This window comes from Bidens hawaiensis, unplaced genomic scaffold (assembly GCF_021521415.1).
Source record: "Bidens hawaiensis isolate Kalapana, Puna unplaced genomic scaffold, B.hawaiensis_p1.1 tig00022408_1, whole genome shotgun sequence".
Lineage (NCBI taxonomy): Eukaryota > Viridiplantae > Streptophyta > Magnoliopsida > Asterales > Asteraceae > Bidens > Bidens hawaiensis.
The window spans coordinates 269,708-283,550 of record NW_027493495.1 but is presented as its reverse complement, the minus strand read 5'-3'; the positions used below and the strand labels follow the sequence as shown (position 1 = coordinate 283,550).

Below are 13,843 nucleotides of genomic sequence, written 5' to 3'. Positions count from 1 at the left end.
GATACACTATAGCGATGTCTTTGCTTGGTGCCCAGAAGACATGACGAGCATCCCTCGAAGCATTGCAGGGCATGACCTAAAAATACCCCCGATGTCAAGCCTGTTGTCCAAAAGAAGCGGAGCCTAGATCCTGAACGAAGCTTGGCAGCATTCCAAGAGGTCGAAAAGCTTGTCCTAGCTGGGATCCTACGTGAGGTCAAATATAAGTCATGGGTTGCTAATCCAGTCATGGTTCGAAAGCCCGACAAGTCTTGGAGGATGTGCATTGACTTCAAAGACTTGAACAAATCATGCCCGAAGGATTGCTATCCCTTACCCGAGATAGACCTCAAGGTTGACTCTTTAACTAGCCATCCCTTTAAGTGTTTTCTCGACGCTTACAAGGGTTATCATCAAATTCTCATGAAAGTTGAAGATGAAGAAAAAACCGAATTCCACACGGACAAGGGTATTTTTTGTTATCAAAAGATGCCTTTTGGTCAAATAAATGCCGGAGCAACCTATCAACGTTTGGTTGACAAAGCATTTGCCAGCCAAATTGGCAAAAACATGGAAGCTTATGTCGATGATCTGGTAATCAAGAGCAAGACCGAGCATCAAATGCTCGATGATGTACAAGAAACTTTCCAAAACCTGAGGAAGATCAACATGAAACTCAATCCCAGAAAATGTTCATTCGGATTCGAAGAAGGCAAGTTTTTGAGACACATCGTAGGGAAACAAAGAATAAAAGCCAATCCCGACAAATTCAGGGCTGTTCTTGAAATTAAATCTCCACAAAGCAAAAAAGAAGTGGAGAGTCTGAACGGAAGGCTTGCAGCCTTGAAGTGTTTTACCTCCAAGCTCGCTGAGAAATCCCTACCTTTCTTGAAAACACTAAAGGGTTGCACCAATAAAAAAGACTTCAGATGGACGAAAGAAGCGGAAGAAGCCTTCAATCAAATGAAGCAACACTTGGCTTCACTTCCAGCTATTGCAGCCCCCGAAACGGGAGAACTGATCTCTGTCTATCTCTCGGTCGCTGAAGAAGCATTATGTGCGGTTCTAAACATCGAACGAAACAAAGTTCAGGTACCTGTTTATTTCTTTAGTAAAACGTTAAAACTAGCAGAGATCAAATATCCTCATTTGGAAAAACTTGCTCTGGACTTAATTCAAATTGCCAGAAGGCTTCGAAGGTACTTTCAAGCACACCTTATACAAGTGGTCACAGACCAACCCATCAAGAGTGTGCTTGAAAAGCCAGAAAATTCAGGCTGATTGACCAAATGGGTCATGGAACTAGGTGAACACAACATCACCTATGTCCCAAGAAAAGCTGTCAAAGCCCAAGTCTTGGCGGATTTCATTGTAGAAATCCCGAAGCAAGTCATTCCGGAAATACATACAACTGCCACTGAACCTTCTGACCCTGAAGCCTGAAAGCTTTTTACCGATGGAGCTTCCAGCCTTGAAGGGTCCGGATCTGGGCTCATTTTAATCAACATTGAGGGGTTAGAATTCACATATGCTCTCCGACTTGTATTTCAGACCACCAACAACGAAGCTGAATATGAAGCATTGATCGCTGGTCTGAAAATTGCCAAAGAGATGAAGATCCAAAAACTACAAGTCTTCACAGACTCGTTGCTTGTTTCAAGTCAAGTCAATGATAGCTATGTAGCAAAAGAGCCCAACATGAAGAAGTATCGTGAAAGGCAAAGGAATTGATGAACACGTTTCAAGAATGCACTATCAAACAAGTCCCAAGATCACAAAACAAAAGAGCCGATGCCCTGAGCAAACTTGCATCCCTCACATTCGCACACCTCACCAAGAAAGTATTGGTAGAAGTGTTGAAAACTCCCTCAATTCAAGAATTGGAGGTTCAAGATGTAATCACTGAAAAAGGTTCCAATTGGATGACTCCCTTAGAAAAGTTCCTCAAAAATGGTGAGACCTTTGGACCAGACAGAGGCTGAAAGGGTTCGAATCAAGTCCCGACAGTATGTACTACAAGGAGAAACCCTTTATTAAAAAGATTGTCTTGCACCACTACTCAGATGTGTGGGCCCTGAACAAAGTCAATATTTGATCAAAGAGGTTCATGAAGGGATATGTGGAGCTCATTTTGGGCCAAGAACGGTGGTTTCTAAATTGATGAACCTCGGATACTTCTGGCCCACGATGCACCGAGATGCAACAGAATAACTTAAGAAATGTGAAGCTTGTCAAATTCATGCACCGGTTCCCAAAAGCCCTAAACATGATCTAGTTCCCATCTCCTAGGCTTGGCCATTCTACAAGTGGGGAATGGATATCGTTGGTCCATTCCCACCAGCCAAGGGTGGGGTAAAATTTCTGTTAGTAGCCGTGGACTACTTCACCAAGTGGCCTGAAGTCAAACCACTTGCAAAAACTAACGGGCAAACAAGTCATCGACTTTGTATGGGAAAGCATCATTTGTCCCTATGGGCTGCCAGGAGTGTTGGTCACGGATAATGGGAAACAATTTGCTGAGAAGCCTTTTAGCACATGGTGCAAGGAATTCAGAATCACCCAAGTGTTCAGCTCAGTTGCATACCCACAATCCAACGACCAAGTTGAAAAAACAAACAAAACTATTGTGGAAGGAATCAAAGCAAGGTTGGGAAGACATGACAACAATTGGCTTGAAGAACTCCCAAATGTTCTATGGGCAATAATAACGACCGAAAAAACAAGCCACAAACGAACACCTTACAGCTTAGTATTCGGATCGGAAGCTGTAATCCCAATAGAAGTCTGAGTTGTGACTCAAATAACACTCAACATGGACCTCGAATCAAACAAAAATGAGACCATGTTGAACTTGCAACTCCTTGAAGAAATCCGTGACCAAACCGCAGTACAAGAGGCTAATTACAAACAAAAAATGGAAGCTTATTACAATGCAAGAGTGAAACATGAACGTTTCAGGCCAGGAGATCTTGTACTCCGAAACAACAAGGTCAGCAAGAAAGAAAACCAAGGAAAACTCGGCCCAAAGTGGGAAGGACCATATACAATCCTTGAAGCTCACAAGGGTGGATCCTACAAACTGGCCGACGCAGAAGGCAAAAAGCTTCCCGGACACTGGAACGGCAAAACCCTTAAAAGGTTCCATGCCTAGTCAAGAACTTAAAATATATTTCAAGAGATGTACAACTCTCCTTTTTGTAATCAAGAGCCTCTTGAATGAATGATAAAGTCTTTATCATAACTTGTCTTTACTATCCTATAATCAGGTTGAGAACCTAGCAAGAAACTTCATGGCAAGGGCCATGTAAGGGGATGAGCTCCCAGGCCACATCGCTCAATAGGTTCAAGGGTTAAATGAACCTATACAAGGGGTGAGTTCCTATATCAATCCAACTCCTTGAGACTTTGAAAATTTTTTCAAACAAAACTTGTCTCATAGACGGGTCTGAACAGCCTACATCAATTCGTTTCTTAAGCTTTGAAAAAAGTTTACGAAACAAATATACACTAAGTAATGATATAAAGGATAGATAACATGTGTTTTTTACCTAATGAAGCCTTGAAGCTAAAGTGACTGCAGCACTAAACCTTCTTAAGAAAAATTAGCTAAATAAACACATCAAACAAACAAGACAAGCAACAAAAATACAAAACATCAAATGCTACGATTCATAAAAAGGCCCTTAAAGGCCATAACCAACATTGTTCATAACAGCCATCCAAGCTAAACAAGGAAATCACAAAAATTCCCATAAAAATGTTCAAATGGCCAACAAGGCCAACCACAACCACGTAGCAGAAACCTTAAGGGTTCCATGCAAAATCTAAATTGTCTGAGTACATCACATTGTTTAAAGTGTTAAGATAGCTACGAATTAATTGTTCAAACATCAGAAGCAGGTTTTGAAACACTGGCACCACCACTCTTACCTTTCTTAAACTTCCTCTCTTTTGAGTCACCACCAACAACAGTTGAACCTTCGAGATTGGTCGCATGAGATCCACCGGCATCTCCGGACAAAGTCTCTTCACTGTCACCCGATCGAGAACGTTTCTTGGATAAAGACTCAAACACCTTAGAACAAATCTTCTCATCTAGCCCAGCTGGTTTTAAACCCTACAAAACAGAAATGGGTTTACCAAAACAAGAGGAAACTTCACCCATGTAGGGGTAAGTAAGCCTCTCCATTGCATGAACGGATTCCTCAAAAAGCTTGGAAGCTTCAGGGTTGAACATAGATGATTGCTCAAAGGTTTGACAAGACTCATGAAGTTTGAAACCAGCAACTAAACACAAGTGTTTCCTATAGTTCAGCAATTTTGTGTAAACGCCACCCAAAACTGAATTAAATTCGGACGAGTGAAGAAGGTAAGTCACAACTTGATGAAACCCATGCTCAATCAGCCATCGGTTGTCATTGGTAGCTTGAACAACTGAAGCCTTCAGACCTCCCTTCTCCAAAGCGAGGTTTTCTTCTGAGCCTCCAAGGCTTCCCTCTCGGCTTTCAGCTGAACTCTATCAGTTTCCATCTTTTTCAACTCCTCAATCTCAACCTCATGATTACGAGAAAGTTCATCAATTTTCTTCACCCAATCTTCCTCCTTCTTTGAAAACCCATCAACATCCTTCTTCATCGCTGCCATGGAGGCCTTCATCCTATCCTTTTTCTTGGAAAATTCTTCATACTCTTGCATCCCTTTTTGAATGCGAGTAACGCCCTCAGCCAAAAGGGCAGAAAGGTTGCAAGAGCTAAGAATCAGTCTCGAGAGCATGGTATCACCCTCCATCTCAGATATAGAACAACGAACTCCAGGGGGAGCAAAGTTAGCCAAAACTTCAGCACAAACATCCGGGTCTTTAAAACTATCACCAACTTTAACACTCCAGTCAGGAACATAAACTTCATCTCCACCCAAATCCACAACACCCATTCTAGACGACCCCTGAACAGAGGGCACCGCAACCTTCCTAGCAATCGGCTTTTTCTTCTTAGCCACAACCAACCCTTGCTATCTCTCTGCCTCAACACTCAGATTCTGATCCACAGCGGTCTTAACGTCGTCACTAACATCTACAGGCTCATGTGAGGACGGTGGACCAGAGGGCTTTAGCAAACGCTAATTGGAACAGCGGGTAGAAACCTTGGGAGCAGTGGCCTTGGTAAAACCTTTAACATTTGGAACACTCACGTAACCAGAACCTTCGAACCTATGCTCCGCCCCTCGAACAACAACATTTTCACCAATAGTAGCTTCAACATCTCCAAATGCAACATCAGAAGTATCATCGCTTTTCACAAATTCCAAAGCAGACATAACTACAAAAACAAAGGAAATTTTTCAATAAGCATATTGTGGAAACAAAATAATTCAAGATAAGCAAATGCATACCCTTATCATTTCTTATAAGCACGGGATCACGATTACGCTTATCCCACAACTTGCTAAGTCCTAACAAAACGAGAAGATGTTCGGGAAAGGGACGAAGCCGTGACGGACACATCCTAATGGATTTCAAAAACAGATGGCCCAACTCCGAATCAAATGGCTCCGGCTAATTCAAAACGGCATCGGGCTGCCTCCAAACAAGCTTAAATGGAACAATAGAATCGGAAACAAAGAAAAACCGATCTTTCCAGGTACCAAGGGTCGTAACCGTGGAAGAGATTAAGAAAATATCAACCTGAGAAGTCTCAAAGGTATACCAATCGCCGTTCTTCGCTAGACAGAAGAAACGGCGAAAGAACAACAATGACGGATCAAACCCTAAGACCCTACATAAAACTTCAAAATGCAAAACCCTAGAAAGCCCCAACGGGTGAACCTGACCAAACGATACACGATAATATTCTAACACACTCAAGAAAAATATCGAAAAAGGGTGACGGAGGTTAGAGAACTTGAAATGGCGACAATCAAGAGCATTCGACCCGGCCGGACAACGATCAATCGAAACGTCAACCGCCGGAGCCACCGATTTAAAATCTAGACCTACACCCCACTCGAGGCAAAACGATTCGACCTCCTCTTGGGTCAAACGAGAATAACTCACTGATAAATCTTTACGGGCACCCATAATTTTGAAAGAAAAGTCAAAGATTTGAACTAACCTGGGCAAAGGATCGAAGGAAACTTGATAATATGTTTGGAGAATAATGTTGGTGTTTAAAGAAAAAACTAAAAGTAAAGGGAATAGTAGGTAATGATATTAAATGGCAGTCATTAGGAACTGCTACCTGCAGAAACCGCCCAATCAGTCACATCACCTGTTTTGTCAAAAATTCAAAAAAACGAACCATTCAAGCCTTTAAGCCTTGAAGCCTTTAAGCAATAAAAGAATGTGCAAAAGTCAGATGTCTTTGAGCTTACTTCCCAAAAACCTCTGACTTGGGGGGCTGACGACGGGGGTAGCCCAAATCCCAATAAAATGACTTTCACACATTAACGCTAAAAATGTTAAATGGTTAAGAGGTTCGTTAACCGCTAATATAGGAGAACAAGTACGTGAACAGTAAAAAACATGTAACAGTAACACATCACATCACTATTTACTTGTACAAGTCTCTCAGCCGTAAAGAGGACACATGCTCAGAAAGTATACTATTAACCACAGGTCAAAAACCTTCCGCGCCTAAAAAGGTCAGCCCTCTACTGCAACAGGGATTCACTAGTCTAACCATGGGACAAAAGCCTTACATTTCTTCCACTATATAAGAAATGTAACTCAGTCATAACAAACACACCAGATCTGGGAGTTAACTTACACTCTCTGATCTTCTCTTCTTCCTTGAGAACTTGCACTTTGCATGTTTCTTTCTTACTTCAAAAATAACATAACTTCATCAAGAATCTACATCCAAGAACCGGCTCTTGCATCTCGGTCTTGGATCCTTAGTGAACCATAACAAATAACAACTAAACTAGTGAACCTCTCTCTACGTTTTGCAAACGTAGAGGGACCCGACGACCTGTGTTAGGTTAACCGGAACCCTTGAAGCATGTTAGCCTAACCAGTCTATTCACTATCATTGGTCTTATAATTGTTGTAGCAACAGTAGAAGAAGTTTACTCAAAAAATCGATACCCTTCTCAAATCATTATCATTGCTTAAGTACAACACACATTGACAGTTATTACAATTCACATAGATAGCCCTCACACTATCTAACAAGAACCGTTGACCCCCTATACTATTCACATGACGGTTTTTGTTCACTTCTATAGGTTTTTGTTCCGTTGTATCTGTATCAGTTACGACTTATAAGTGAATATGATAGTTTTGTTGTAATTTTAGCATTTTATTTTTCGAAACCTAATTAACCTAATCCGACCGAACTCGAACCTGAATAACTCAATAGAGATTAGGGTCAGGTTTCGGTTCTAGATTTAAAGTTCTCAAACATGATAAACTCGACCCGTGACCCCGGAACCCGAAAGTAAAACACGAAAAACACCCCTACACAGAACTAACCATCATTATTGGGTGTTTACTTTGTCAATTGTGACTATTACATAAGGGTATTTTAGTTTATTTTCATTATGTTTATATTTTAAGACAATACGTCATACTTTTATAATCGTAATCTGTAAGTGACAATTACACATGTATTTGTCAGTGTCTTCCCTTTTCATCTACATCTTCATTATTGATACCCAAACTTTAAGGTGCCCATTGTTGAACTTTTTTATGGTAAAGAAAGAGGCTCCTGTGAATTTCTTGACGGATCCGCGTGAAGGAATGTCTTTTCTCCGACCAACGGACATTCTTGTGTTTGGATGGGTGGGAGGAAGCATGCTTGTGTGGACCTTACTGGGGTGTCCCCTCTTGCCAGGCTTAGGGACACAGGGTTTGTTGCTAGGCATACGGTGTTAATGGCAGAAACAGAAAAAATTGCTAAGCACGAGAAGGCGTGTGTTGAGAATCAACATGTCTTCATTCCTTTTGTTTTTGATACATTTGGGTCTCTTGCCCACGATACTGCTACGTTTTTAAAAAAAAGTTCAACGGGTCGTGCACAGTAACTCAATGACGCCGAAGAACGATAACTTGTTTTCAGTATGATGGTTTTGTCATTCAAACTGGGGTGGTGGCGAAGCTTGTTGTCCGCTTACCTGCCTCTCTATTGCAATTGAATCTTTTTTTAGTTAAATGAATCATTTAATTTTTGTATAAATTTGTGGGTAACTTTGCTTATCCAAACTTGTTTAAAGTGAAAGTTCATTATAAATGCTCTCTTAATAACTTCTCATGAAGGATTTATGCTTATGAAAAGGTTACTTTTGTATATTTTGTAGATTTGTATATGGTTGGGTTTTCATATACACAAAATGTGTCATATATGCAATATATCGGTTGTGAAGACCGAGGAGTCCGACATGTAATCATTTAAAAGCCTCTAAATGATTAAGATTTTGGTTTGACAAAGTTGAAAAGTTACCTTCATCATTATGGCTTCAAGAGTTGTAAGTTGCAGAAGTTGAACTCTAGTTTAATCAAGCGTGTATTCGACTTGTTTAGATCTCAAGTCAACACAACCATACAATCCAATTTTCAAGACATTCTTAAAAAGAAAAAAACAAAAACAACGTGACAATGTTTACTATAAAAGACACTATAATCATACGACCGTCGACGTGTATAACCACGAGTACATGTATAAAATATATTATTTCATAAATCCTCTTAATCCCTATTGTATATATATGTTGTCTATATAACCTCATAGTACATGTATAAAATATATCATTTCATAAATTCTCTTAACCGCCTAATTAAATTTTCCAAAATTTCCGTTCATGAGTGGAAATTAGGAACTTATATGCATATAAGTTTATTAAGAGTAACACTAATTAGGTGGTTTTACATAACCGTGTAGCATACATATGGTTATGTAAATGAAGTTTATGATCCTCTTTTTCCATGGTACGAACTACTAGATTCTGCGTGCGGTGTACACAAGTAGTTGTACACACTCTGCCACAAGTTCGTCAAGCGAGTTGGCAATGAAGACCATATTTTGATCATCTTCTTGCATAAATGACAAGTTAAACGATTCCCCAGTTTTCTTCCTGTGTTTCTTGATGATCTTCATGAATCCTGCTTTTCGGTTTATTCTTAGTATGATTTATAAAATAATTCCGTAAATACAATGATGTAGAGTGTATAGTAAATAATATATATTTATCATACCGTCACAGTTGAGCGTATAGTAAAGAAGGAGCAGATTCAATTTGTTATGAAATCTCAGTAAATCAATCATAACTCGTCTTGCATCTTCTCTGCTATGTATATCAGCTACTTTGTCTATCAACTCCTGTGAGTTTAATTGTTTACTACCAAAATTAGAACATACAAAATGACTTACTAATCATAAACTATGTCGGGGTGGGGGTGTTAACTCATGACACGACACAAACCTAACATTGAATTCATAAATTTTGATGCAGGTTCGGGTCAATTCTATAACAAACACATTTGCTAATATAAACCTCACGGGTTTCCAAGTTGCGTTTAACCCATTTGTCTATGTTTACATTTTTTTGACTGAGTATTATGTCATAAACTCATAATATAAAATGGTTGCATATTCTATGCCAAACATCAAAAGTTTAAGCAGAAAGTTAACTTTTATAATTTCAAAATGTGATTGTTGTAAACACATTTGTATTTTTTGTTGTAAAATTGTAAACTTAGATTATTAATATGCAAAAATGCAAGTTAAAACATCCACAAATACTCGTGTCATGTTTGGGGTTGTGTTGGATTTAACCCGTCAACCCACGAACACGACCCTTTTAACACCCTTTAGAATTTGGATACAAATACCTCGAATTTGTTATTATATTCTTCTTCCTTCCCCGAGAAAAAATCTTTCATCTTCACAAGCTCGTTAGTGAGTAATCGCGTGAAGCCCTCGTCACGGCTTTCACGATCCCATAAGTTTAATTGCTTTTTTAAACCTTTATATGACATACAATCAGGTTCCCACTCGGGCATAGTGATGGATATGTAAATGCAAAATCTTTTTCCAAACTTCATATCTTTTTTTCTATTTTAGGTATTGCACAAAAGGTTTGTAGTGTGGCCCTTTATGGACCCAATCCCAAGCATCTTTGAAGCATATTCGATATATTCCCAGGTATATCCCTCTTAGTTTTTGTCTTAGGGTATAAAAATTGTCTCACTATTTGGCCATCTTATGATATAGCTATCACTATTTGGCCATCTTATAAAAATTGTCTCACTATTTGGCCATCTTATGATATACCTTAGGGCTTAGACTTAACTTATTTAGGTCACATACCATAATGGTATTTCCCTTACATATATTATTATTATTATTATTATAATTATTATTAGCTTTTATATAGCTGTTAAACTGTGATCTTATTATTAATATTATTATAATTATTAGTAGTTTTTATATAACTGTTAAACTTTGATTTCCTTTATTTTGCTTCATACACATGTACTTAGAGCCGAGGGTCTCTCTGGAAGCCACCTCTTTATTCCTTTGGATAGAGGTACGGTGTGCCTACATCCCACCCTCCCCAGACCCTACTTATAGCTTTGCTGTCGGTGGGATTTAACTGGGCATGATTGATTGATTGATGTATATGATATAGCTATCACTTTTCATTTGTCAACATGTGAACAACTAAATGAGTTAGGTTTGTGATCGATTATAACTAAGATGTATTCCAAAGCAATTTTAACAAGGTAGCATCCCTGAGTTAATCTAATAAGCAAAGGGGATTCAACTTTTTCTTACAAAATTGCGTCATGGGGTTATGTTTAGACGCTTTCTTATAGAATTTATGTAAAGACGGTTATATACAATTTGTTAATTTATCAAATAAGATAGAGGTATGATTTTACCGGGTATAATTGTTAATCGATATCATAAAAAACTATGAATTGAATTTGGGGTCATAACGTTGAAAGTTGTAAGAAAGAGATGTTTTGGGTTGAATAAATTTATTTTTGTACTAATTGCAAGTTGTAGTGAATTGATTGGGACTACAAGGATACAAATTGAATTCAAACCCATCCATCAAAACCATGGGCTAATACAATTTGCAAGAATATGTTATTATTATTATTATTATTATTATTATTATTATTGATTCATTTTTTTTTAACCTTTTTTTTAAACTCTCTATATATTTTGTTTAGAACTTGTAATGAACCAAACCCTTTAGGGTGAACGGATTGAACCTTAATGGGAGTCGGATCATTCGGTACCGGCGGAAACGCCACCATGTATTGTGATAAAAAACACACCTCCTTGGCTTCACTATCCCGCTATCTCAGAAGAACAAAGAAAAAATGGAAGCCGGCGAGAAGAATTCCTATACAGGATGTAGATGAATACCATTCTAGCTTGTGTGGTACCAAGAATGAATTTCAGGACGGAAAAACCACTCCGTCCACCCTTATGACACTTTATAGTCGCGATCTGACATGTAACAAGGGTAGTAACATGATGCTTCTCACGCTTTAAATAGAAAATTTTAATATTTCAAAAGTGGCTTTAAACACAACATAGAATAGGCTGCTTTTAGGTTTTAGGCACTTTTCATAAATGAAACATTACTATTGATCCACAAAAATCAGAAAGCGAAAGACTAGCACTCCACAATTGACCCTTTCACCGGTCACCCAACCACCATTGCCAATTGGCTTTTAATGCATTGGTCCACATTTCATGGTCTACACACAAACCATCCTTCCTTTGCATTTCCGATCCCACCATAATACCCCACCCCCCATTAGTCCATTACCCATGTAAAGTCTACACCCTATTGGCTTATATAGTTATATTTGTGTATAAATCAAATTCTGATTAACTCGCTTAATAAACATGTCGTGATTGAATTGATCCGTATGTAAAAAACAATGTTCGAGTTATGTACGTATTAAATAAACTTGTCAACACATCTAAAGCTAGAATAAAAGAAATAAAAAAAATATAAAATACAAGTTTAACCAGTAAACCCATCAACCATCTAACCTTACACGATTATCGCACCTATTAATATTGAATTCAAGTATTAAAACGGGAAAGATATTCTTATCACTAAAACTTACTAGAACTCTTACATGATCTCTCATTATATGCATTTTAGACATGTATATAAAAGACATGTGAAGATAATCTAACCTGCTAGAAGTATCATGATCAATTACAAACTTTTATGAACATAATAAACATACAAATAAGAGTCATTAATCATTATTATTAATTTATACGTTAAAAATTAATTTTATTCGTATCGGATATCAACGCTGCTAGAATACTGTTTTCTTTTAAAACCGACCCCACCCCAAAGTTGGGTGTTTCTACGAAATATAATACACCATTGGTGGAAGGTAGTTCCAAATTTCTCAACGGGCCACCACCAAAAGCAGTATTAAACTAGCACCACATTCATCAACTCTATTAACTCATAACCACTCAATTCAACTCAAAGCAATCAACAACATGTCACCAGTTTGGAGCTCCCACACCGCGGTTTTCGCAACCGCCATGGCGGTTTCGGGCACCATGATCTTCATATCCTTACTCCGGACCACCTCCAATGAAGATCAAGATTCAAGCTCTGCAGAAACACCATCATCACCACCACCACCAGCAGCAGCAGCAGCGCGGCCACCGCGTTCTTGTTTGTCATCGGTGAAGAAAGATGGAAGGATGAAAAAGAAAGTGAGGTTTGCAGATGATGTAAATATGGATATTGACAGGAAAACATGGACTAGTACTGAAGTTGAATATGCTTCTAACTGTGGAATCAAAACCACGGATTTTAATGAGGCTAGAAATCTACTTGTAGAGTTTTCAAGATGAATATTTATTTTAAGTTTTTAATCAAAAAATTTATTTGTTGTTTGTTCAGTTTGAACATTTATTTGTGTTGTTTTTGTCCAAAGTTTTTGTTATATGATTAACAAATATTGGTCTTCTTCGAGCACCCACAACGCATCCGAGGTCCGGATCTATGTGACATGGTGATGGACTTTAAGCAAACAAACTTTACCATTGGAAAGTTTGCTGAGACAGACGGGAATCCGGACGGAGTGGTGGGGCCCTATGCCGTATTGCCATTCCCTCTCACATACACACATATGTTACGGATTCCCGCTCCTCATAAGTTCTAGAATTACTATTTGAATTTTAAACTTAATATTTGGTTGTACATGCTTCCTAACTTCACTCATCCTCACATGTAGAATTGTGTATATATATATATTGGTGCTTAGTTAATGAAAGTATTCAACCTTTTCAATCAAATATTCTGAACTCTATTATGGTATCCCAAGATTATTCCTCTCAAACCCAACTCATCCTCAGCCATGTCGAACACCACCACTATCATTCAACTCACAACAAACACCCACTTCCCAATCAAGCTAACCGGATTGGACCTTGACAAGTTCCTCACTTCCAACCCTCAACCCAAATACCTCAATGACGACATCACTAAACCTAACCCTGCTTATCTACCCTGGTTTCGTCAAGATCAGGTCTTAATTGTCGGAAGCTGCTCAGATTCAATTCAACCTCTTATCTCTTCAGCCGAGACATCACGACAAGCCTGGGAAAACTTGACCAAAAGTTACGCCAGTGCTTCTCGGTCAAGAATCATCTCCCTCAAGTCGAAGCTTGCAAAGGTACCCGCTCGGTCACAGAATTTTTACATGATATGAAGGCTATTGCGGATGAACCAGCCCTAGCCCAAAGTCCTATTGATGATGAAGATCTTAATGTTCACATCCTAACTCAACTTGGTGACGAGTACAGTCACATCACGGCTGCCTTGAAGGTCCGAGAGACTCCACTGTCATATCCAGAACTATTTGACA

At 38.7% G+C, this 13,843-nt stretch overlaps 1 protein-coding gene and 1 long non-coding RNA gene across 2 annotated transcripts; one reads left to right on the top strand and one right to left on the bottom strand.

Annotated features, from left to right (window-relative positions):
* The first annotated feature begins 942 nt into the window (after positions 1 to 942).
* On the top strand, positions 943 to 1,260 carry LOC143565561 (uncharacterized). The gene has a single exon (XM_077052506.1). It carries the CDS (start codon positions 943 to 945, stop codon positions 1,258 to 1,260), a length of 318 nt encoding a protein of 105 aa, XP_076908621.1.
* A 7,409-nt stretch (positions 1,261 to 8,669) lies between these two features.
* LOC143565553 (uncharacterized) lies at positions 8,670 to 10,052 on the bottom strand. The gene is made up of 3 exons (XR_013141092.1): positions 9,806 to 10,052; positions 9,170 to 9,293; positions 8,670 to 9,076 (listed from the first exon to the last, which is right to left on the bottom strand). It is a non-coding gene; the product is annotated as an uncharacterized LOC143565553 (long non-coding RNA).
* Positions 10,053 to 13,843: the final 3,791 nt, after the last annotated feature.